The sequence below is a fragment of the Vicia villosa genome, unplaced genomic scaffold, assembly GCF_029867415.1.
Source record: "Vicia villosa cultivar HV-30 ecotype Madison, WI unplaced genomic scaffold, Vvil1.0 ctg.000901F_1_1, whole genome shotgun sequence".
Lineage (NCBI taxonomy): Eukaryota > Viridiplantae > Streptophyta > Magnoliopsida > Fabales > Fabaceae > Vicia > Vicia villosa.
Window position 1 is genome coordinate 93,743 of NW_026705405.1, and position 27,246 is coordinate 120,988.

At 30.9% G+C, this 27,246-nt stretch overlaps 1 protein-coding gene and 1 long non-coding RNA gene across 2 annotated transcripts; both read left to right on the top strand.

Annotated features, from left to right (window-relative positions):
• Nucleotides 1–768: 768 nt before the first annotated feature.
• Nucleotides 769–2,807, top strand: LOC131632066 (tobamovirus multiplication protein 1-like). The gene is made up of 11 exons (XM_058902830.1): nt 769–1,007; nt 1,088–1,178; nt 1,253–1,305; nt 1,382–1,474; nt 1,556–1,627; nt 1,716–1,788; nt 1,951–1,996; nt 2,075–2,138; nt 2,293–2,346; nt 2,425–2,502; nt 2,612–2,807. The coding sequence occupies exons 1-11, from the start codon at nt 852–854 to the stop codon at nt 2,702–2,704; spliced, it is 873 nt and encodes a 290-aa protein (XP_058758813.1). The 5' UTR covers nt 769–851; the 3' UTR covers nt 2,705–2,807.
• An 18,468-nt stretch (nt 2,808–21,275) lies between these two features.
• LOC131632077 (uncharacterized) lies at nt 21,276–22,688 on the top strand. The gene is made up of 3 exons (XR_009292902.1): nt 21,276–21,396; nt 21,545–22,299; nt 22,451–22,688. It is a non-coding gene; the product is annotated as an uncharacterized LOC131632077 (long non-coding RNA).
• Nucleotides 22,689–27,246: the final 4,558 nt, after the last annotated feature.

Here is a 27,246-nt window from a genome sequence, read left to right on the forward strand (position 1 = left end):
ATATATATATATATATATATATATATATAAGGGATCGTTTGACACCGTTGTCAAAGTATTAATTTTGACATCAAATCCTACCCGTTTATTATTATTAATCTAAAGGTTAAGATACATTTACTTAAAACTAACACGAGTTTTTTAAGGAAATATATACTAACCTTTGAATTGTTAAGAATAAAGGGGTAAGATTTGGTGTCAAAATTAATACTTTGACACTGGTGTCAAATGATTCCCTCCCATATATATATATATATATATATATATATATATATATATATATATATATATATATATATATATATATATATATATATATATATATATATATATATATATATATATATATATATATATATATATATATATATATATATATATAAATAAGAGAAAGAATTAACTTTTATCCATTAATCTTAATACTAAATAGCGATGTATTTATGATTACCCTAAATAAAAAAGTAGACAAAAATTGTTTTTCTGGGAGTAGAAATTTGCTTACATTGAAGAAGAAATGGTCAATTCCAAAACAATAACTACACAAATTGATCGGAGGAACGATAAAGTCAAGTATCACACCAACCGAAACCGAATACATCAAACCCAAACAATGCCAAACTATTGTCATGTCTGTCCACTGCAATACTCTAAAACGATATGCCACCATGTCACACGTGTACACAACAATAAACCTACGTGTACCACCTTTCCTCTCGCCACGTGTCCACTCACTAAACTTCCAATCTCTCTGTCTCTCATGAAACACAGCGAAAACCAAACTCTTCTTCCTCCTCTTCTTCTTCTTTCTTCCATCTTCAGATTCTTTCCTTACAACTCAAGTTTTCATTTTCATGGCATTTTCACTTAGGACCAAGACGTTTACGTTTACAGAAGGAGAATCTCCACTTCAATCGTCGTTCAACGAGATTTATCATCTAGATCAATGGCAGAGAAGCATTTACTATACCCTATGTGCCGCTTACGCAACCGTTTCCGTTATTGCCCTCGTACGTCTTTTCATTCAAAATCTTAGATCAATGCCAAAAATTTCACAAATGAATTAATAATCATCTCTTTGTTTGTTCAGATACAACTGGTGCGGATTCAAATGAGAGTCCCTGAATATGGATGGACAACACAGAAGGTTTTTCATTTGATGAATTTTCTCGTCAATGGAGGTAAACACTTACGATTACGAATAATCTATTATCAGTCAATTAAACTTATTTATATTTACCTATTACATTTGCAGTGAGGGCTCTTATTTTTGGTTTGTACGAAAGTGTTTTCGCAATTAAACCAAAGGTACTTTCACTTCACAAATCTCTTTACCTTATTTTTTGAATCATGTAATGTTCTAACCTGTTATGTTATGTTATAGGCATTTGAACAGGTGTTAATGGAAGTTCCTGGTCTTCTGTTTTTCTCTACTTATACATTGCTGGTCTTGTTTTGGGCTGAGATATATCACCAGGTACATCAACTTTCTGATAAGAGAATTCGAATATTAATTATTAATTTTGCTTCAAGTTTATGTGCCTCAAATGTATTTCAGGCTAGAAGTGAACCTGCACAAAAGCTTAGGCCTGCTTATTTTTCAATAAATGGAGTTGTTTACTTCATACAGGTAATGGTACAAATTTGATTAAGTCCTTTACAAGTAAATATAATGGTAATGCTACTTTCTCTTATTCTTCTCATCATCATGTTTATAGATTTGCCTCTGGATTTACATGTCTGCAAGCAAAACTGCCACGGGCTTTGGAGCGGCTAAACTCTTCCTTGCAGGTTATTTCTATTTACATTGTTTTAGTTTTTCATATTTTATATCAAAAATCAATTTCATGTGGAATTAGTTAGCAATAAGATCAAGGATCTCTTTGATTCCATACATATAATGAAGGCTACTATGTATGGGATTGTAAACTTTGTTTCAATGTTGTTTTGCAGTTATATCATTCTGTGCTTCTCTTGGATTTTTGTTGTATGGTGGAAGGTATACATATTCTATCATCTTGCAAATGGATGCATTCTTCTTACACACGGTAACACTAACATGTTCATGATGATGTAGGTTGTTTTTCTTGTTGAGACGCTTCCCCATTGAATCCAGAGGTCGTCAAAAGAAGCTCTACGAGGTTAGTGTCTAAATATGTAACCCCTTTCGTCTTTTGTTATAATCAAAAGTAAATGTTAGATGTTTAGTCACAGTTTAATTGTGACAAATCTACCATGACGCTCTATTCTGCCACGATTTAATTTAACCGTGTCTAATATTTTTGTTCTTGGCAGGTTGGATCAGTTACAAGTATTTGCTGCACATGTTTCTTGATAAGATGTGCTTTGGTGAGTTTCTCTCAGTTTGAAAATATGTATTATAAATATCTGAAATTATTGTTTACTAAGATCTTGGTTTTTATGTAGCTTGCTGTTTCAGCATTTCATAAGGAAGCAGATCTTGATGTTTTGGATCATCCCATACTTAACTTAATGTATTATTTGGTAAGTTTCAACATTCAACATTCCTCCTCATATTGAAGCTACTTGAAAACTGTTTGAGATGATGATGAAATTGAATGATTTTGTCTTTGTTGATTATTTTATGGTGCAGTTGGTAGAGATTGTTCCATCAGCATTGGTGTTGTTCATTCTAAGAAAGCTTCCTCCAAAACGAGTTTCAGATCAGTATCACCCTATTAGATAATTGTGTGTATTTATTTTAAATTTTCAAGGCAATATTCAACAGTTTCTTCCATTTTATAATTACCCTCCTTTTTAATACATCTTTTCGTCTCTCTGCTCCACAATCGTTTCATGACTATTGTGTATGTTCATTAATAATTTTACCCTCCTTTTTAACAAACTTACAGTTTTTCTTTAAAAAAAATTAGAAATTAGTGATTTATAAGTATCAACAATTTATTTAGTTAAAGTCAGGAAAAGTCAATGAGATTAAGAGGCAGAGACCAATTGTTGTTGACAATGAAATTGCTGACATGCATTTTGAGAGAATCCTGATAAAAACTAGGAACATTGTATTTCTGAACCACAGGTATACCACACTAAGAGTCCAACCAAAAGTTTATATCTTTGCCATTTCTAACAATCCAAGAAGAGTTATCAAAGATGTTATTAATGTGGTTTTATAAACCAATCCATAAGGAGGGTAAAATATGGTGGCTGATAGCCTTCCCATTTTTTAATGGAATTGCATATGTGCATACTGGTTTATCTTATGTTTTGAAATTTTCTTTATCTTATTTTATCATATTTTGAGTTTCTTCATTGATCTTCTCTCACATACAAAATAAAAATGTTTTTTTTTTTTTAATATAAAATGAAGGTTTAAACGATTGAAGGTGATTCATGACTCGATTCAAACTGTCAAGGTTGCTTGAAATGGTTCAAAAAAGGTTCTGAATCGATTCCAATAGATTTTTGAAATTCATAATTTCCATTATGCTTGTAAGAATCGAATCAGAAACTTGTTTGAAACAATTCAAAGAGATATTTTGATCTTTCTCTGTTTGTGGGAATCGATTCAAATGCTGAGATAACCTGATTCAAACATTCCTTTGAATCGATTCAAGAACTATTTTGATCTTGAACTTTTAAGGAAAACCTTCAACATTTGAATTGATTCAATAAATTTTTTGAATAGGATCATTTAAGGCTAATTTGAACAAATTTAATGTTATTTTTATTGGTCAAAATTATGTATATGGAAAGGATTGCATGTACGTGTACCTTATGTCTATGGATTTACAATTATGGGCAGTCCTAGGAGAATGACCTTTTGTTCTTATGTCGAATCCGTTAATAAACCACATAAAGAATAGAATGACAGTGAGATTAGGAAGGTGCTTTTTGATTTGAAAGTGAGAAATATACTCATCTCTCAATTGAGTGTGAATATGATGTTTCTTAATATCACATTTTAAGATGGCTAAGGCAATGTGGGACGCTCTTTAAATTCTTCATGAGGGAACTGAAGACATCAAGCAGCCTACTAAAATTAGCACTTTGATAGAAGAATAAGAATTGGTGAATTCTTATCTACCCAACTCAAAAAGTTGGGTAAAGTTACCTTCAATGTAAAATTTCTTGGAAACAACAAAAAATTATACTATTTTATAATTAATTAAATGTGTTAAAATTAAATGGAACATTGTGATTGGCTGAAGGTACCATACCCAATATTTTGTGATGGGTAGAGAAGTTGTCCTCTAAGAATTTTTCTGTATGGAACTCGGTGAAATTGTGGCTTCTACGCAAATGAAGTTTTCACATACAAGCAACAAACTAGAGAATTCAGAGGAAACAATGTCTAATCATAATTGTGTTGATAAAATTTTGAAATCTATGTACAGGGAATGACAACCTAAAATAACTATTATTAAGGAATCCCATGATTTAAAGACTCTACATATGTCAACTCTCGTTGGAAAGCTCAATGAACATGAACATGAGTCAATGAGTCTTAAAGCGAGTGAAAGCATTACAAATATTAAAGGTCAGAATAAAGATTATGAGAAAAACATTTTTTCGAAACCTCAACTTCCAAGGCCAAGGTGAAAGAAGATAAACATGACTCAAGTGATTACTCTACGAAAGGCAAAGATATATGACTATCTGAGAGATTGTAAAATAATTACATGATGAATAATGGTCTAAAACATCCACACATAAACTTAATGAAGATCTGAAAATCAAATTCTCTAAAGAAGTTTGATGATAAAAAGAAGGAAAAAAATAAAATAACATGCTTTAAGTGTGGTAAAATCGAACACTACAAAAACAAATGTCCAAGATTGATGAAGCACAACATAAAATAACCATTCTATAAATCTAAAAGCTAAGACAAAGGACGTAGAGCATACATTACTCGGGAGAAGGTGAATATTCTTCATCATCAAATTCAAGTTTAGATTAAAAAGTAGCTAATATTTGTTTGATGGAGTGACATAAGAAAAAAGACTCAGAACTAAGTGACTATGACACATACTCTATACCTTTTTATAATTGTAGTGATATATTTGTGAGACCCTCTAAATGGGGTAACATATGTCCCTCACCGGCTATCAGCCCCATGACGCGTCTCCCAGAGTATAACCCTCATGTAGCATGGGGCTCACCCTAAAGGGAAACATGAATAATAATGTTTATCCATCCCATAAATGTATGTGTGAATTCATGCCCATGACTTCCTAAGAAATATGTAGTCAAAAGCTCCCCCAGTCAAGAGGGAGAGGTTACCATTTCTTAGGAGTTTTTTGAACTCTAGGTCCACATGCCTCTATAAATACCTCAACCTTAAGGCAGAGGGACAACTCAGATACACATGAAATATCACTAAGAACATAAAGCTTTTTACCTTACGTGAGTTTGCTCTCTCTCTCTCTATAGCAAAACAATGCCAAATAGGATTTTTCACCTCCATGAGCAAGTCCTAAACCACTGAAAAATACTAAGGCTTGTGACCACCCCTACCATCATATGGGTGTCATACATTATTTACTTTTTGACAACTATATTAGTGTCCACTATGGGCTTTCAGTAAGACTAATTTGGGCTACACCTTTCGTTACCATAACTATTTTGATACTCATTGATACCTTAACTCCTATACCTAATTGTTCCTAGTCATGGTTGTTATGAGAGCATAATCCCTCACGTCTGAGGATACTAGAGGTAGAAGTGATTCTAATGGCCTAGCCAAAATGTGAGTCACCATGGAGGAACTTCATCGCCAAAATTAAAGACTAGAGGACAATGTCCATAAAATCCAACAATGCCAACATGAGACTACCACCACAGTTGAGATAGAAGTTTTGGATCCTTAGCCACTTTTAGACGAAATATAGGAAATATCTATTCGCAAATGGTTCAAGCCTCCTTCCTTGGAAAAGTTTGATGGACGTAGTGATCCCTATGAGCATGTCGCTTCCATCAACACACATATGACCCTTATCGGAGCACTCGATTCCTTGAAGTGAAAGCACTTGTCTAGCTCTTTCAAAGACGAGGCCTTGCAATGGTACATGGATCTATCCCGAGCTTCCATAGCCAACTATCATGATATGGTGAAGAAACTCATGCTTCATTTCGCAGTCAATCGACACATGAAGATATCTACCACGAACCTGTTTAACATTTGATCGGGTCCCTCAGAGACATGTTTCAGTGAAGCTACCATAAGAGTCATCCACACAAACCAAGAAATGTTCGTGGGGGAATTCTAGAATGGTCTCAAAGCATGACACTTGTTGATGAAATTGATCTAGTTTTTGATAGAGAAACGTTAGAGCTTTTGCACCTTAACAAGTTGTTGCTGCTACTGCTATTTTCATATTCCTTTGTTGTATTTGTTCTTGTGTTCTTGGTCTATGGTACTTGTTCCATTTTTAGATCCTTTGGATAGAGATGTGTGTTGGCCTAGTTGGTTATTGTTCTTGTCAAGCTTTTGTTATGGACCCTGAAGCTTGGTGTTTTATTTGTGGTTCTTTCCATACCTTTTCCAAATTGTGGCAAAAAGGGGAAGTAATGATCATGTGGGACAATATGTTACAACATGATGTTTGTGTGTGTGTGTGTGTGTGTTGATCTAATCTCTTGATGTGTAGTAACCACCATTAATCTTTGATAAATATTTCGTTAATGATGTATGTTCTGATGCGTGTTATGTGGTATGGTGCTTATTGTGTTTTGTTTGAAGATTTACTTATGTACATTTTGTAGAATTTATTAAAGTTGTTTTAGCCAAAATTTATCAAAGGGGGGATTATTGTTACTTTGATTGCTGCATTTGGTAAAACAACATGATCTAACACAAGGTGTAAAATATGAAGAGGCATCATGTGAGACATGATGTTCCAACATGAAGTGCAACATCTAACTTCAGTCTATTAGCTAGATTTTGTGAGTAAATCTAAGTGTGATTATGTTTGTTTCTATGAAGTTTATTAGTCCAAATCAGTTGGAAAAATATTTTATTAAATCATAATACATAAAGATCGAAGAAGATTTAATTGGATATGGTTTGATAAAAAATATTCAAATAAGATGATTTTGATTTGCATTGAAGAAACAATTTATTTAAATATGCCTTGAAGGAAGATTTGTTTCAGATTTAGTTTATTCAAGATTGTGGAGATATTGAATATGAAAAGATATTGATTGAAGATTCATTCCATGAAGAGATTTAATTTGAATTTGCACTTACTGAAAAAATATCCAATCTCAATTAAAGATGATTTAAAGTATGGTTTAGTGTTTGCAAGAGATATATTATGAATCCTTTACTTGAGAAGTTGCAATTGTAATTTAAATCAAGTAAATATTTTATTTGAGATGTTAAAGATTCATAATTATGTTACATGGACAGATGTTGTGCCGAATGTTCCAACGACCTGTGAGACATTCGTAGTATTAGGAGAAGAAGCAATTGACAAGGGGTTGTTCGTCTAAGACTATTTGTAATACTACTGAGAGTGGATTTTCTTTCTTGGATTGGAAACCCTCCATACGCAGGTGACGTTGTGTAACACTCCAAGTTCAATTAATTGAATTTAATTGCATTTTATGTAATTATTAATTGAATTATATGCTTTTAGTTAATTTTTGGTGAATATATGTGTATTATGTGGCATGTGGTTAGAGTGGTGAGAGTAGTAAAATTAATTAGAATTTTAATTAATTTTATAATAGGGAGAATAATTGAAATAATATAAGTATAGAAAAATAAGGAGAATTAAAAATAATAATTAATTAATGGTATATTGGTAGAAATTAGATTTAATATTAAAATAAATAGAAAATAAAGGTAGTAAGGGTAATGTGGAAATTATGGAGATTAATGAAGATAGGATAGCAATAACCTAAAAGAGGGTAATATGTTTTCTATTAAAAAGGGAGAAGTGTGGGAAGTTGAGATTTTACTGATACGTGAAATTGAGCTTGAGAGAGAGAGAGAGAGAGAGAGAGAGAGAGAGAGAGAGAGAGAGAGAGAGAGAGAGAGAGAGAGAGAGAGAGAGAGAGAGAGAGAGAGAGAGAGAGAGAGAGAGAGAGAGAGAGAGAGGCATTAGGGAGAAGAAGGCTACGAAGGAGAAAACAAAAAGGCTAGAGATTCAAGTGCTTTTGCTAGAAAATTTTGTTAGAATAAGATTTGGTTCTGCATTCTATCTCTAAGTTTCAATGGTAATAACACATATATTTTATATGTACACAATTTTGTTTCTAACGGTTTCTTGAGTGTGAAGATTAGAAATGCTTATTGACTCAGGACTGTTGTCTAAAGAAACATCATAAATATGCTTGGCACGTCAAAAAGAGTTTCACTTCTTCTTGAAGAAACATCAGTAGTTCTGAAGAATGCTAGATGTTAACCAGAAAGAGGATCTCATGTGTACTTCTCAATAAGTTGTTGCTTCATAAGTCTCAAGTGTTCCCAGAAGAAATATGTCTTCAAGATCTGAAAGCAAATCTACGTCAGATACAAGCTTTTACTTCAAAAATTCAGAAGTCAAGATGTGTTCGTCAGAAGAGCTGTTACTTCTAACTCTAATGACCTAGTCAAGATCAGTTGATAAAGATCAAAATTGCGAATTAGTTGTCATGACTCAAAGTTCAAATATTATGACTTGTCTTCAAAAAAGTTGTTGCTTTATATATCTGAAAACATTGTTCTATTTCTGAAAGACTCTGACACTATTGAACATAATGTTACGAGGATTCTTTCTCATTCCTCACATCAGTTATCTTATTCTCCAGATACATATTTGATCTTAAATAGGAAGTCTTGCGTCATATTTAAGAAAATTTGTTGCTATCATTTCTAAAAGATAAAGTTCTGGTCCTAATGGCTCTGATATTTTTCGTACTATCATAACAAAGTAGTTTGTGAACTACTCATCAGAAAAACGAAGATAAAGAAGTTGATCTCTTCCCATATTACTACTTCAGATCAGAAGTACATCATTTGAAGATAAGATCAAGAAACTTTTTCAAGAAGATTTTAGTACAACGGTATGCTCAACAAATCCACTTTTACAAAGAGGTTTGTACTATTCAGAAGCTGTCTTCCACGCTATCATGATAACGCTGCAAACTACATGCTAAGGAAGTAATGTGTTGTACTAACCAACATCTACATTAATACTATTCGTTGGAAAGTAACCGTTGGTTTCTGGAAAATACTCTTCTATCCTCATGCCTCTATCTTTTGAAGGCTATAAAAGAAGATCAAGATGATTGTGTGCATCTACAAATGCCTTTTTTAAATCTTGGATTTTTGAAGGCATTGTATCTATCATGTATTGCATATGCCTGATTTCACATTTTGAACCTATTAACCTAACCTGATTATCAGTTAACAGTATTGACAGAACCAACCTAATTCTAACTAACATTTGAACTAACCGGTCCAAGCCTGCCAGCTAACTTCATTCCTATCAGTCCCTACCAATAATCACGGCAGCCCACAAGCTATACAGTCAGGGCATCGATATGACATTACGCCCAATGCATCACCACTCTATCATCTCCACATATTTGCAACTGGCCAATTTGTCATGACGTAATTATAAGCATAACAGCCGATCCTTCATAAGAGAAAACAGTCCAGTTCAGAAACTCAAAACAAAATGATCAATTATCAAAAATTAAGAGTGAGTATTATATAAGGTGAAAATTTAAGCTATCTAAATATAAGGTGAAAATTTAAGCTATCTAAATACCTTGATCAGACCAATCGTGTTAAGACACTAACCAAATGATAAGTCCACTTTGTTTTCACATGGGAAATATATATATTCTTAGAAAAATTGGATTACCTTTGCTACTCCCATTGCAGCTCTTATGTGTTTAGTCCAACTCAGATTTTCAGTGTGCCTAGTTGTCAAAAATATATGATACAACAACTGTTAAAAGAAAGGATAACAAAAAAGACATCATAGTCTCAAAGTTCCATTAAAAAATATTTAAAAGAAAGGTTGCAACTTCAGTTCTGACACAGTAGTTCCACAATCATCTTCAATTTTCCGAAACTTGAGAAATTGAAACTTGGTATAATAGCAAAGATAGATAGCTTCATCATTTGCAAATTTAAAAATCTAAATAAATGGGTACCACATGCATAGTGTTGACTCGTGAGTCACATTGCATACTTATAAGCTTTGTGATGTTGGTGTGGATTATTTGTTGTGCTGAGTTTAAATAATTATAGTATTGTGTAGTGATTAAATGTTGTTGTTATTATGTGTTCAATCTACCCTCGCATTTCTTACGTTGTTAATATATCGAAGTTTATCCTCACCCCTTTCTTGTTATTTTTGTGTTAATTGTACTTGTTGTACAAATAGTCAGTAAGATTGATCTTAGCTGATGTGAGTCGAAAGATGGCCTGGGTGCTCATCTTCGTTTATTTTCAGTTTATCCTTAACTTAGTTGATTTGTAATGCTCTGATCTGTAACATCGGGAACGAGGCGTTTGAATTGTTTTTGAATTAATTTATGAATAGTTTATCTGAATATGATGTTGTTATTAAATTCCGCTGCGAGATGTTGAATTTTTAATGATAAAAGTATGTACGTTTTATCGAGTGATGTAACATCCCGATTTTTATTAATATTTTTATTAATTATATTAGTAATTATATTGTTTGGTGTTTTTAATAATAACTTATTTATTTAGTTATTATGTGATATAATAATTATTTAAGTATTTAATTATGTGAGTGTTTGTGTTGTTTGACTTAATTGAGTTATTAGAGAGATATAACTAAATGGGCCTAAGTGATAGAAACATAATGGATGGATTGGTGGGTTAAGCCCAATTGACATAAGTGAGATAGTAAGAGAAGGTTAGGGTTTTAGAGGTTACTATTTTCATTTGGGGGAAAAGATAGGAAGAAGAGAAAAGAGGCAAAAGGGAAGAGAACAATGGTGGAAGAGAAAAGCTAGAAGAAATCTCATTTTCGCAGCAAGTTTCAGCATTGAGTCACCTTAGCAAAACGGATGTATCTCTCAATCCAACCGTTGGATCGTCGCGTGGTTTTGACACAACGTGCCTGACTCATAGAGGTAAGTTCTGACCGGAGCGATTTTGATTTTGAGGATTTTAAGTTCGTCTGATAAACTGATTTCCAAACTGGTTTTTAGGTGTGTCTCCAAATTATGTTTGAAGGATTTATTTTGGAGAAAAGTTTAGAGCTATGGTGAAAGATTTCATATTTGCCAAGGTAAGGGTGGGGTTCTTTCATGCTAAAAGGTTGTATGATAGTATGTTATAGTGGGTTTAATTCTATACTTTGATATCCATGTTCTTCTATGTTGCAATTTTGGGTATTTGATGATTGTTGGAATGTGATGATATAAATGTGATAAGTTGTGTGCAATTGATAATCTATGTGTATTAGATTGTTATGTTTGTTGTGAGTAAACCATTGATAGTGAAATAATGGGTTTTGTTATAGAATTGGAAAATAATGGAATAGAAATATAATAGTTGAATTGAAATTAATATAGTTTAATTATTAATTGGATAGTTAAATTATTAGTTGAATTGATTCCAATAAGTCTATGTGATTGGAATATACTTGAACTTGGACCAATTATTCGGTTTATCGGTAAATTACGGTATTTTGAGAAATTGTTTGTAATTGTGTTTTGGCTTGAATATGTATGTTGAGAAATATATATTGTCATGCCAATGATGTTGTTTTGATATTGATTCTTTATGGTTAGTTGGTTAGCATTAATTCTAATGACTAATTGCTTGATGTTGAAAATGTGTGTTCATGTATAATTGACAAAAATGAGAATTAACATGAGATAGTATGATTACTAGTGTTAATTGGATTGTGTGAATCGTAATTGATTAATTGGCCTCTCATATGTGAATGATGTGTGTGTGTTGTGAATGTTGTGTACAATTGGTGGATAATTCATAGAGTTGAATTGTTGTGATATGTGGAAAGTTAAGATGGTAGAGATGATCTTAATTGCATATATTTGTGAGATTGTACATACATTCATATCATAGTGTGCCTTGAAACATAGGTGGAATTGCTTTGAAACACAAGCGTGGCTTGGATTCTAGAGTGAATCGGAAAGCGGTAAACTATATGTTTACATTTGGTGGCTTTGGTCTTGTCCGGATCTGAAGCGTGGCTAGATTCTATATGAATCGGAAGCGGTGGAACTTTGGGTCCATATTGGGTACCACATGCATAGAGTCACATGTCTTGCATTGAGTTACATTGGAGTTATGTGATGTTTGAATATATGTAATTATGTGATTAGGTGATTGTTATGTGTGCATGAGATGTGATAATTAAATTTGGTGATGTTTGATACATGATTTTGGTGATATATGTAAATGAAACGTATATGATGAGAATGCAAATATATATATGTATTAATGATATATGTATATATGTGGAATATATGAACCATGTTTTGCCATTGTTGATAGTTGTATTAATTTACGTTGTGATTATGAAGTATATGTTATTATGTGCTTGAATGACATACTTGTAAACTTGAATACATTGTTATAGTTGATAGTTAACATTATTGTTGTGATGCAAATTGCTTATATTGAGAAGTGGTGAATTGTGTATGATTTTATCTTTGATATATGTATTATCATACTTTCCTTTATAATGTTTGATATCTCACCCCTTCTGCTGATGTTTCTTCTACCATGGGAAATGGGCAGGTACTCAAGTATAGTTGTGGAAGTTTGTAGATTCACCGTGTCTGGTTGGTGTGTCGCTCTGATACGTAGCACTCGGGGGTTGTCTATATTGTTGTTTCTATGTTGTTCATGTTTTAGTTGTTGAGTTCCAAATTGGATAATGAGAAGTACTATGATGTTTGAAGTTATTTCCGATTAAATAAGATGATTTGTTTATAAATTCGAATGTTATGATTCTGCTGCACATTACAATGAAGTTGGTTTGTCTAAGAGCTGTTATAGGTTGTTTTGTGCTTCTCTGAGATTAAAGTGTTATGTATCTATTTATGAGTTGTTTATAGGAAGTAAATGTGATATCCCAAATGCATTGTTGATAGTTTTTAAAATACTCTGATTTCTTGCATGATATTTTTGGGTAGAATTTGGGGTGTTACATTAGTGGTATCAGAGCAGGTCGGTCCGTCCGGCCATGTTGTCGAGTCAGTTGAGTTGTGTGACAGTTGAATGATGTTAGTGTTTTATTCCTTAGTACGCGACATGTGTGTGAAACACTGTTGGTACTTGTTCGTTTTGTTGCAGGGTTAGTTTGAGCGAAGTAGGGAAGAAGCTGTGCTTCTTGGATATGTTTCAGTTGTAAGTTTTTGGTGCAATATATTTCTTAAGGAGACAGAGCAAGCAATGTAGAAGTTTGTTGGTTTCCGAATTCGAAGGTAACATGGATTTAAGATTTTGGTTGTTTAACAAGTCGGAACGTCTTGGAATAAGGACAATTGTTATAAGATGGAATTTAGGAAGTTGTCATATTCAGCATTATTGGTGGACTGTGAAGTTATCAGTTTAAGTAATTGTTGCGTAGGATGTTGACGTAAGAATAATTATTAAGCGACGAATTACGGTAGACCTTGTCAAGGGATCCTTGGCAAGAGATTGGAAAAGTTGTCAAAGTTGTTGGAACGTTCAAGTCGGAGTTAGAAATGCGAAGGGACGAGTATGATTCCAAGAATAAAAAGTGTTGATACTGGTGTAAAGGAATTATGTTCTAATGTTATCACAAGGTGTGTGTTAGCATGTTCAGATGATTTTGGGAGTTAATGAAGTATGGTACTTTTGATGACGTAAAGGATTCTATTGCAGTTAAGTAACGATGGTTTACGCTACCATTATGGTTGTCGGCTATCTATTGACAAATTGAGGAACTGATCACCCTTAATCTCTTGTTGATAGTAGACGGAATCGTATTGGAATGAGATAGACTTGTCTTACCAGCTTGATAATATTGGAAGTGAATAAGTCTGTGCAAGATGGTGCGATGTTGTTTAGGTTGTTTGCAACTTTGGATGTTCATGAGGAAATAACGATTGGGGGATTATTGATAGTTGGCGCATTTGCATAAGTGTTTCCTGAAGATGTAAGTGATTTACCGTCAGAAAGAAAAGTTGAGTTTTCAATCGATTTAGTTCCTGGAACTAGTCTTGTATCGAGGACTCCATATAGGATGTCTGCTTATGATGTTGAAAGAGTTGAAGAGTCAACTTGAAGATTTGTTTGAGGAGAGGTTGATTCGTTCGAGTGTGTCGTCTAGAGGTGCATATGTTTTTGTTGGTTAAGAAGAAGGAAGGTTTTGCAAGGCTTTATGTTGAAACAAAAAGGACAAGTTGTAGCTTATGCTCCAAAGCAACTTAAGATTCATGAGAGAAATTATCTGACGCAAGATTTTGAGTTGGCCGCCGTTGTTTTTGTTTTAAAACTTTGAAGGCAATACTTATTTGGATCGAGATTCGATGTGTATAGTGACTACAAGAGTTTGAAGTATTTGCTTGATCAGAAAGAGTTGAATATGAGACAGAGAAGGTGGTTGGAGTTCTTGAAGGACTAGGATTTTGCTTTGAATTATCATCCGGGAAAAGCGAACGTTGTAGCCAATGCATTGAGTAGGAAATAATTGCATATGTCTATGTTGATGATTCAAGAATTGGAATTGTTGGAATAATTTCGAGATTTGAGTTTGGTATGTTGAAGCTTACTTGTGGTATTCTTGATGAGATTAGAGAAGGTCAGAAATCGGATTTGAAATTGGTTGACAAGATGAAATTGATTGATTGAGGATAAGGTGATAATTTTCGGATTGACGAGAACGGTGTCATGAGATGTCGTGATTGAATTTGTATTCCAGATGTTTCGGATTTGAAAAAGAGAATTTTTGGGATGAAGGGCATCAAAGTGGTTGAGTAATTATCCTGGTGCTACTAAGATGTATCAAGACTTGAGAAAGTTATTTTTGTGGCGAGGTATGAAGAAGGATATTGCGGAATTTGTGTATTCGTGTTTGACTTGTCAGAAGTCAAAGATTGAACATCAGAAACCGTCTGGTTTGATGCAACCGTTGTCCATTCCTGAGTGGAAGTGGGATAGCATTTCTATGGATTTGTTTTGGGTTTTTCTAGGAAATCGATTAATTGTGAGGCAATTTGGGTCATTGTAGATGGATTGACGAATTTTGCTCACTCTATTCCGATAAGCAGGGATTATCCGATGGAGAGACTTGTAAAGTTGTATTTTGAAAAGATTGTGAGTTGGCATGGTATTCCATCGAGTGTTGTTTCTGATAGAGATCTGAAGTTTACTTCTAGATTTTGGAAAGTTTTGTAGAGTACTTTGATTATTAAGTTGTGTTTGAGTTTGTTTATCATCCGCAAGCTGATGGTCAAACGGAGAAGACGATTCAGTAACTTAAGGATCTTTTGAGAGCTTGTATTTTGAAGCTTTGTATGGTTGAAGGTGTGGAACGCCTTTGTGTTCGTGTGATTCTGGGGAGAGTAAGTGTAGTTTTGGAGATGAGATGGTTGTGTCGATGGTATTTTCGAGGACGAAAAAATTCTAAGTGGGGGAGAGTTGTAACATCCCGATTTTTATTAATATTTTTATTAATTATATTAGTAATTATATTGTTTGGTGTTTTTAATAATAACTTATTTATTTAGTTATTATGTGATATAATAATTATTTAAGTATTTAATTATGTGAGTGTTTGTGTTGTTTGACTTAATTGAGTTATTAGAGAGATATAACTAAATGGGCCTAAGTGATAGAAACATAATGGATGGATTGGTGGGTTAAGCCCAATTGACATAAGTGAGATAGTAAGAGAAGGTTAGGGTTTTAGAGGTTACTATTTTCATTTGGGGGAAAAGATAGGAAGAAGAGAAAAGAGGCAAAAGGGAAGAGAACAATGGTGGAAGAAAAAAGCTAGAAGAAACCTCATTTTCGCAGCAAGTTTCAGCATTGAGTCACCTTAGCAAAACGGATGTATCTCTCAATCCAACCGTTGGATCGTCGCGTGGTTTTGACACAACGTGCCTGACTCATAGAGGTAAGTTCTGACCGGAGCGATTTTGATTTTGAGGATTTTAAGTTCGTCTGATAAACTGATTTCCAAACTGGTTTTTAGGTGTGTCTCCAAATTATGTTTGAAGGATTTATTTTGGAGAAAAGTTTAGAGCTATGGTGAAAGATTTCATATTTGCCAAGGTAAGGGTGGGGTTCTTTCATGCTAAAAGGTTGTATGATAGTATGTTATAGTGGGTTTAATTCTATACTTTGATATCCATGTTCTTCTATGTTGCAATTTTGGGTATTTGATGATTGTTGGAATGTGATGATATAAATGTGATAAGTTGTGTGCAATTGATAATCTATGTGTATTAGATTGTTATGTTTGTTGTGAGTAAACCATTGATAGTGAAATAATGGGTTTTGTTATAGAATTGGAAAATAATGGAATAGAAATATAATAGTTGAATTGAAATTAATATAGTTTAATTATTAATTGGATAGTTAAATTATTAGTTGAATTGATTCCAATAAGTCTATGTGATTGGAATATACTTGAACTTGGACCAATTATTCGGTTTATCGGTAAATTACGGTATTTTGAGAAATTGTTTGTAATTGTGTTTTGGCTTGAATATGTATGTTGAGAAATATATATTGTCATGCCAATGATGTTGTTTTGATATTGATTCTTTATGGTTAGTTGGTTAGCATTAATTCTAATGACTAATTGCTTGATGTTGAAAATGTGTGTTCATGTATAATTGACAAAAATGAGAATTAACATGAGATAGTATGATTACTAGTGTTAATTGGATTGTGTGAATCGTAATTGATTAATTGGCCTCTCATATGTGAATGATGTGTGTGTGTTGTGAATGTTGTGTACAATTGGTGGATAATTCATAGAGTTGAATTGTTGTGATATTTGGAAAGTTAAGATGGTAGAGATGATCTTAATTGCATATATTTGTGAGATTGTACATACATTCATATCATAGTGTGCCTTGAAACATAGGTGGAATTGCTTTGAAACACAAGCGTGGCTTGGATTCTAGAGTGAATCGGAAAGCGGTAAACTATATGTTTACATTTGGTGGCTTTGGTCTTGTCCGGATCTGAAGCGTGGCTAGATTCTATATGAATCGCAAGCGGTGGAACTTTGGGTCCATATTGGGTACCACATGCATAGAGTCACATGTCTTGCATTGAGTTACATTGGAGTTATGTGATGTTTGAGTATATGTAATTATGTGATTAGGTGAGCGATCAAAGGGCGGAGTAAGAGATTTTTTTGTTTTTCTTTTCTTAAAAATGGTAATCTCTATGTTGCTTTATCTCCATCTTATTTATAAGATAAAGTTTACTTTTTAAATTCATTGAATAAACAATGTATTTGATCCATGATACAATCCAAATACATTTATTATTTAATAAATTTAAAAAGAGAATTTTCTCTTATAAATAAGACAAGAGTTATTATTTTATTAGATAGTGAAATGATGTATAATTTTATAAAAATATATTTTATTAATTACAATGAAAAGAGAAATAAAAAGAGTATGGAAATGGAAGGGTATTAAATGATAGAGGGTATAGGGGTGTAATCGGATTGGTTTGGACCGGTTTCTGGTTGAAAAAAGATCCGAATCAATGATATTTTCATCGGTTTGGTTTGGTTCGATTTTCAGCATTTTTCAAAAATGGAACCGAACCAAACTAATCGGTTTGGTTCGGTTTGGTTTGGTTTGGTTGATCGGTTTACAATGTTTATTTTTTAAAATATTATATTCATCCGTATATTCTCCATTATCGTGTTTTTTGGTGTATTTTATACTATTATTTTTTAAAACATTATATTCATCTGTATATTCTCCATTATCGTATTTTTTGGTGTATTTTATACTATTATTTTTTAAAATAATATGTTTCATGCTATATTTGTTCAAACAAATTACAAGTTGCTCTTATTCTATACGAAATAGTGACATGATTTCCACTGCATCTTGAAATAAATTTCCTATCAAATATAAAAGTTAACACTTAGTATCAGAAAGTTGAAAAGGGATTTCAAAGCTTAACATATAGAATATAACAAAACGCACATTCATTAACATGTTTCACACCTCAAACACACATCAAAACTATTTTGTAACAAGATCTAAATGAGTTTTGATGAAGAAAAAGAAGGTACAAAAATATATGAAAATTAACAAAGAGAACTTGAGCACAAAGAAGACGACAATAACATATCATAATGACGGTAGTGAAAGGAACAATAGTTGTGGGCAGCAAGAGCAGCAGTTCTGTGAAAGCATAACTTTTGTGACTTATGGTTTCTACTGTCTATGTTTTAGAGTTTGATTCTAGATGCGTGTTTTGCTTAAAGGATGGAAGTGTAAACAAAGATGGATAATGGTTGGACCGATACAAAATTTGAGTTTAATGATGGGTAGAATAAAATATTTAGAGCGTCATTATTTCCATTGGTTCGGTTCATCGGATTGGCGGTTCCTAAAAACTAAATCCGAGAACCGAACCAAACCACATCGGTTTTTATTGGTTTGATTCGGTTTTTGAACCAAACCAATAATAATCGGTTTAATTTCGGTTTGGTTTGGTTTGGATTGACGGTTTAATTGGATTTTTTTGATCCGCTTACACCCCTAGATATATTGTAAAAATTTATATTAATGTTGTATTGAAATTGTAAAATAATTTATAATTTGCTACAAATTTTTTTCCAAAACGTCTTTTTTTTTTTGAGACAGAGAGTAATTGTTATTTTTTATATTTTTTATATGTATCAAAGAAGTTTATAATTGTTGTTATTTTTCAAATAATGATTTTTATTTTATTTATAATATTTATAATTATTTATTATTTTAATTTTCATAATATATATTAAAAATAATTTTGACAAAACTATAATAACTACTATATTAAATTTTAAAAATAAAAGAAACATATAATTTTTTTTTGAAAAGTGACCATTAAAAAAACAGATGGAGTAATAGTAAATGTTAATTGTATTATATTTGTCACCTAAATGTTAAACTGGACTACTTGTTTGTTTCAAGCTGCTAATGTTAATTAAAATATGTAAAAAATAGGTTATTGTAGTGAAATTCAACTGGAGTATAATTTAACTGAAAATAATTCAAACATATATAAAACACTAGGCATACTCCCAATACACGGATATGTTTTATTTAAATATCAAACATAATTTTTATAATTTAAAATATATTGATATGAATAATTTCTTATATTGTTTGTATCTCTTTAAATGAGTTATTTTTATGTTCTGTAATATAAAAATTAATATACGTTTTCTAACTCACTCTCTCCACCAACTCAAATTCTTTAACATTATTTTTTATGCTTCAAATTATGCATAAAAAGTCATAATTAAAAATTAAAAAACACCAATAAAATTTGTAAGAGAACACCTACAACATAACATAACAAAAAATTAAAAATACTTAGGAGGTGTTTGTTTGATAAATTTAAATATGATTTTTATGAATGTGAGGTTGAGAATCTCATATTTTCATATTTGTTTTAAGTTTTAAAAAATTATTCATAGTTACTTTTTATTCTTTAGAATAAAATCTACTATCATAAAATTTTAAGAATTTATTCTTATGTTAATGGGTGGGAATCTTACATTCCCATGAGAATAAAAAATAACCACCGATAATTATCCACTTATATATTATTTTAATATATTTTTTATTTTTAAAATTTTAAGACTACAAATAAAAAAAATCCATAAATACAAAGAGAATGATAATTCTTAGAACTCGCCATTTAATATTATACCTTGATGCTTCAATTTAAAGTTTGCCCCTACAAAAAAAATATAATCAAATTTGAGTAAGAGAAAATAAAAATCATAAACAACATTTTATGATGCTTCAAATGATGTAACTATAAACAAATATAATTAAGAATTAAAAAACAAAATTTTGCAGACAAAACCCACAACGAGAAATACTCATATTACCTGCGGAATTTCCTGCGAAAAATATTTCGCAGGAATACCTGCGGATTTTTCTGGGACTTTATTAAATAAAATAATTTTCTCGCGGATTCAGCGTTGGCAGCAAATTCCGCAGGAATACCTGCGGATTTTACTGCGAGTAATGTATTTTAAACCAAATATCTAACAAAAATATAAAATCAGGTAATTTCGCAGGAAACTTTCCTGCGTGCGATTATCAACTTTTATTAACACCAAACTGTAATACAAAAGTCGCAGGTAATTCCGCAGGAAAGTTTCCTGCGAAATTACCTGCAGATTTGGCATTTCATTATTTAAATTTATAAAAAAATTTAATCATTATATTTTCTATTTTATTAATTATATTTATGGTGTTTTATATTTAGTTTAATTTTAATTTTCAATCTTAATTTTTTCAATGTTATTAATTATTTTTATAATGTATTTTAGTTAATTTTTAATAAAATAAATAAATGGTATGCAAATTTTAAATTATAATGTATTTTAGTTAATTATATTTATGCTGTTTTTATATTTAGTTTAATTTTAATTTTTAGTCTTAATTTTTTCAATGTTATTAATTATTTTTATAATGTATTTTAGTTAATTTTTAATAAAATAAATAAATGGTGAATAAATTTTTTGTATATTTATATGATTCTTTATTGTTTTTCCTGATGCTTATATAAAAAAGTTAATAAAATTTTAATGATTAATTATTCAATATTATTATTATAATTATATTAGTTAATTTTTTAATGTAAATTGTGTTATTTTTAAATTTTAACTTAAATAGTATGTGATAAAAAATTATCTTATATTTTCACGGTTTTATAGTTTTGTACTAAAATAATTTTGTTTGTAGAGTTTCTAATTTAAAAGTTCTTTTACAATTTTTTTTTGTAAATTTTTTTAATAAATTTAAATGTTTTCTACAAATAATAATATCTTTTATAAATTTTATCAAAAATATAAATATGATTATTAATATTAAGTTAATATTTTTTATAATTATTTAGTGTAAAAATATTTATTAATTATAAATAAATTAGTTTATGAATGAATAAATATTGTGTATATTTATATGTCTTTTTATTGTTTTTCCTAAAGTCTATATAAAAAAGTTAATAAAATTTTAAAGATTAATTATATTAATTAATTTTTTTAAATGTAAATTGTGTTAATTTTAAATTTTAACTTTGAATGAATCTATTCCTATGTTCATAAAAGAAAAAAAAAACACAACTCGTAAAAGCAAAATGCAATGGAGGAAACCCTAATCGTGAATCATCTCAATCGACTGTTTCATAAACCCTCTCCGTCAACCATTGTGTCACCTCCGTATGGAGCATCTCAATTCTAGGTCGTAGTCTCCGTTTTCCCTCTCGCAATTTCCTCAAATTTCTCCATTTTTTGTCTTTGATTTCTACATTTTCAGTTCACGTCGCTTTTAATTTTCATTCTCACTCGAATTCCTAAAATATATTTGCTTTCAATCATCGCATTTGCAGGATCTCAGCAAACCCTATCTTTTATGCGGCTAAATCTACCATTTCGGTTCACTTCGCTTGATGCGGAAGCACGACTCAAGGATAAGAAATCAAGAGATTTTACTAGAGAAGATTTGAAGGAAGCTCAAGGTTCGAATGTTGGTATTATTGTTGATTGATGCTCTATTCTTGCTACCAATTGCTTTCAAAGTAAATAGTTTTTCATCTTGCACACAAGGTGTTTGATGAAAAGTCTCAACCAAGTTCTTTCACTTTTTTTCTGTTTCAGTTTGGCTTTTGCTTTTTTTGTTCATATTCGTATCAGTTTCATTTTGAATGAGATTTGATGCATTATTATGAAATTTCGAAATATGAATTTGTTTGAGTATGCAATTTAGAAGATTGCGGAGTATGATGTTAACAGGGTTTAATTTTGGATGTTTGATTTTGGATGATTGCTATTAGGAGAACATAAAGCATATCAGTATTGCAATTTCTACTTAAGGCAATTGAGAATCAAATTTGATGTTCACAATTTAGTTTATGTTCATGATGTGACACTCAAGATTGATGCCGTGAATCTTTTATCTTTAAGATGCTCATGTTATCCAATAACAGAATTTATCCCTGTTAACCTAACCTCCTTAGTTGATGCATATATTGATGTTGGGTATGTCTATCTGCCTAATATACCATACGCTGCTCAGTGTGCAATTCAGCTATTCAGTGGACTAAGTAGTGTCAAGTCTCTCAAACTATCTAATAATACTCTTGAGGTATGTTTGACTATTTGCTCATCAACTTAAATTTTTTATGAATATTGTATGCGATAATACCTAATGAGATTTATGTGTTTCGTATTATCCTTGCATATTTTCTCTTTCCTCTGTATCACAATACTGAATGCATTTTTGTTTCCATTACTAGTGTCTCTACCATACAAAGGATACTCTCCATCTCCTTCCTACATTTCACACTTTGACACATCTTCTTGTGTTGTCTGGTCCCGAGTATAATAATGAAGTATTAATGAGCATTCTCCGAAAGACTCCTAAACTAGAAGTTCTTGAGATACCTAGGGTGGTACGCTTTATATTCAGCATCAGTGCTTTTATTTGTTGTGTCTCAAGGCTAACAATAATTTTATTTTTGTCAATTGACTTGTTTGGTGGTTCTATTTAGGTTCTTAACTACTTGGATGGTGAAGATTTGATATTGAACCCAGTGCCTTGCTGTTTTAGATCTTCTCTCAGTCGTTTATGGCTTTTCAATTTTTATGGAAATGAATATGAAATCCAATTTGTTGCGTTTATCTTTAAAAATGCCCCATATTTATTGAAGATCGACGTACACTATTCAAGACATTTACTAGCTGATATGGAGAAGGTGAACTTCAATTATGCTAGTTCTTATTGGAGGTGGATGAGAACTCCAAATGCAACAGAATGTAAGTCAGAATTATATTAGGCAATGTTTAGATTACTTGAAATTTATAGTCGTCACTGAGTCGTAGCTTCTTTCTCTCACTCATTCTCACACTCACAAGCAAGTCAAGAACAGTGAAGAAGAAGAAAAAGAAGCAGATCGAAAATGGCAGAAACGAAGAAGAACGACATCGTTCATTCACCGCTCGTCACCTACGCTTCCATGAGTTCTCTTCTCACACTCTATGGAATTATTACCAATACTAATGTGAACCGGGTTAGCACCAATTTTTTTCATTAGAGAATAAAGTTCTAAGTGCCAAACATCACCATTAACTATTGGAATATCATTTAGCAAGATCTTTAATAAAATAGCATGTCACAATTTTTTATTAACCAATTGTTTTTAAAAGTCTATGCTTCATGTAAATATGCATTTTTAACACTTTAGATTAACACTTTAGATTTCCTATGTAGTACTAGTACCAACACTTTAGATTAAAGGTGTGTCCAACTCTAGGAGGCCATCACACGCTCACATGATTAACATCAATGAATTTCTCGCGAACCGTTGGTGCATAATTGGAGGCCGTTATCGATTTTAACAGCCTACACTATGGGTCTTAGACAGGTTAATTTTCCTTTTTATTGCAGGACATGGGATCAATAAAAATGCATGTTGCGGAATTGACGATATTCATTTCTTTGTATTTGTATGGTGGTTTTGGTGATGAATATTGTGATGCAGGTTCAGTAAAGCACAGTAAGTCTACCCTGAGCATTATTCACGATTGCAACAATGAAGTTGCAAAATCATGTTTTGCTAAATAAACTTATCTGATATGTAATTATTCTTCTAGGTTCGAATGCTGGGCCCAGGCAGGCCATTTCTTGTTGAGGTGCAAAATGCACGACAAGTCCCATCTAAACTGTTTGTTAAAGATATAGAGAAAAAGATAAATAGCATGGAGAATAAGTTGGTAATACTGTAGCCGATTTGGTAACATTTGTATCTCAGTTATAAATGCATAATAAAGATCTGTCTCAATTTATCAATTTAATTCTTAATTTTTTTTAATTTGGACACATATTAGCTACGGATTTACCTGCAGATTGTTTCCTGCAGATTTACCTGCAAATTGTTTCCTGCGGATTTACCTGCGGAATTACCTGCGGAATTTCCTGCCAAAAATATTACCCACGAAGGTTTTAGCTGAGGACAAATAAACGCAGGAAAATCCGCAGGAAACGTGTTTCCTGCGGAATTTTAGCCATAATCCGCAGGTAATTCCGCAGGAAAACAGAGTATTTCTAATAGTGACCTACAAATTAACACAACAAAAAATTAAAAATTAACACTTTAGTTAGAAAGAAAAATAAAATCCATAAATTTAGAGAAAAAGATAATTCTTAGAACATGCCATTTAATATTATATTGTATTGAAGTTTGCACCTAAAAAAAAACACAATTAAAATTGAGTAAAAGAAAATAAAAATCATAAATTTAAAGTTATTTTTTAATATTTGTAAAATAAAAACCACAAACTAATCTAGAGAAATTCACCACTACGTAAGGTAGTGACCTCTAATTTAAAATATAAAAATTAGTTGTTAAAATTATATGAATCTCCATAGAAACATAAGAGAAAATGGAGATAGTTCTTCTAAACTGTCATCTCCTTCAACTCTATATTATGAATTGGAATTAATAAAAACTGTTTTCTATTTAACAATTTAATTAAATTTAAGTGGTTACTTAAAATATTGAATTATTTTTATATGTAAAAATTATAACAGAATAAATAAATAATTATATATAAAAAATTGCAAAAATATTCTATATTTTGGAGGTAAAAAATTGTTAAGTGACTTAACAACTTTTATATATAAGATTTTGGCGGTAAAAAATTGTTAAGTGACTTAACAACTTTTATATATAACATACGTAATTAAAATTACATTTTTAGAGTCATGTTAATTTATGTCCTAAAGATAAGTGTTAAAAAACCTATAAAAAATTGTAATAAAAAATAATTATAAATTTTTAATAAAATTAATACATAATTTATAAAATAAAGTTTTTACTTTTTATTTTTAACTTGTATCTTTATACCAATATACATAATTTATAAAAATTACATTTTTAGAGTCATGTTAATTTATGTCCTAAAGATAAGTGTTAAAAAACCTATAAAAAATTGTAATAAAAAATAATTATAAATTTTTAATAAAATTAATACATAATTTATAAAATAAAGTTTTTACTTTTTATTTTTAACTTGTATCTTTATACCAATATACACTTTTTTAAGAGACGCACCACATATTCACCCAAAATTTTAATGGCTTTGCGACCGACAAATCCAAAAGATCAATTCCACTGTTCACTAGTGAGGGTCTCGTTTAAAGTCATATTTAGTCGGATTCAAACTGAGAGCCTTGAGAGAAACACACTTTCAAAACCCAAGCCTTCACAACTAAACTTAGGGTTAAAGTTAGTTTAATTTAATTTTGTTGGAACTTATGTCAAAAGTAAAAGTTAACTCTTTCAAAAGTTTTACTTGTTGAGGTTTAGTAAGGAGTGTTTTTGTTTATAAAGCGCTTTTAGTGTGTCTAGACAATCAGTGTTTAAAGGGTAAAATAATTTAGTTTCTCTTTATTAGTAGTACTATAAATAATATATTTTATGATAAAACCTTCACCTCAATCAGAAAAAAGAGGTATATATCTAGGTGCGTCATATTTTATTTTTATAACATTAAAAACAACATATTCTCTTGGTTTTTAAGAAAATCGGAGAAAAAAATAAATCAGGACACGCTTTGAATCCCAACTTTTGCAATTTTTATTTTTATTTGTTTATAAGTGTAAACTAAATGAACTAACCCTTTGGTTTTTTGATATAATCGAGAGATCAAATAATCATATTTCACTATTAAAACATTGGTCAAACAGATTTTAACTTAATCCTTATTTATATAAAGTCGTCCTAAACTCGCATGCATCATTTTTTATGATGGATTGCAAGACATAAAAAATCTTCAATGTTTTTCTATCTAGAACAAAACATTTTTTATGCCCTCGCAATCTATCTCACATAATGGTGTTGATGTTGTTGTTGTTGTTGTTGTTGTTGTATTTTTGCTTATTTGATAGATTGCAAATGCAGAAAATGAATATTGTCTCAAAGATTTGTTGTACATTTCCAACCAAAGAAATAGTACAACATTTCTTTTGTACTCCTCTCCCTTCAAACAAACATACTGCTAAAAAATGATGAATTTAAGTGCAAAGTTCTGACAATTAAGCATCATTCTTCTAGAAGTTGAAACTTAAATAGAGAAGGGAGCTTCAACTTATACAAAGAATGGAGCTTAACTTTTGAAAAGATTTATTGTAAACAATTTATCTTAAAGTTATGTGTAAACAATGTCATATTTAAAAAAAGAAAGAATTATTCACATGGGTTTTAATCCAAAACCGAGGTGATAGTTTACAGGAGATAATAATTTACCTCGATTTTATAGTTAAATCAAGGGGTATAATAATCATATTTTACTATAATAACACTCGTTAAACAAATTTTACACTAATCCTTAATAATATGAAGTCGGCCTAAAGAGAGAAAATATTTACCAACGCTACAACATATCCCTGGGATAGATTGCAAGTGCAGAAAATAAAAATTCTCATTCGCCCTTGAAAAAGATCTCTAGCATTTTGCATGAGACCTCTAGCATCTAAGTCTTGATATCATCAAAGATTTGTTGCATATAATGTATTTTTAATATTCTATGAAAACAATGTAATTAAAAATACAATAAAATGCGCATTCACCTCGGTGATTTGTCATGACCGAGGTGATAGTTATGTATTTTTTTCTTGGAAATGCTATTTGTACAAATAATTGCACACCTACACCGTATTTTATACACCAAATATGTACTTATTAATTTTTTTATCTACTTTAGATTTGTCCAACACTATAATAACTATACTTATACGGTGTAAATTGTCTACGGTATATCAACTTGGTGTAACAATAGCGTAGCTTTTTTGTATACTAAACTAGGTAATAAACCCGTGCGTTGCAATGGATTAATTAGAATGTATTTAAATAAATTTTTTATGATAGGAAAAAAATTATTTTGGTTTATTTGATTTTCTATAATTTATTTTTTTGATAAATAGTTGTATATGGTTTGAACATAATTATTTATAACTAAAATGATGAATTTGATATGTATAATTACAAAAATTAATTTTATTATTTGTTGGAGAAATAAAAATAAAAATTAT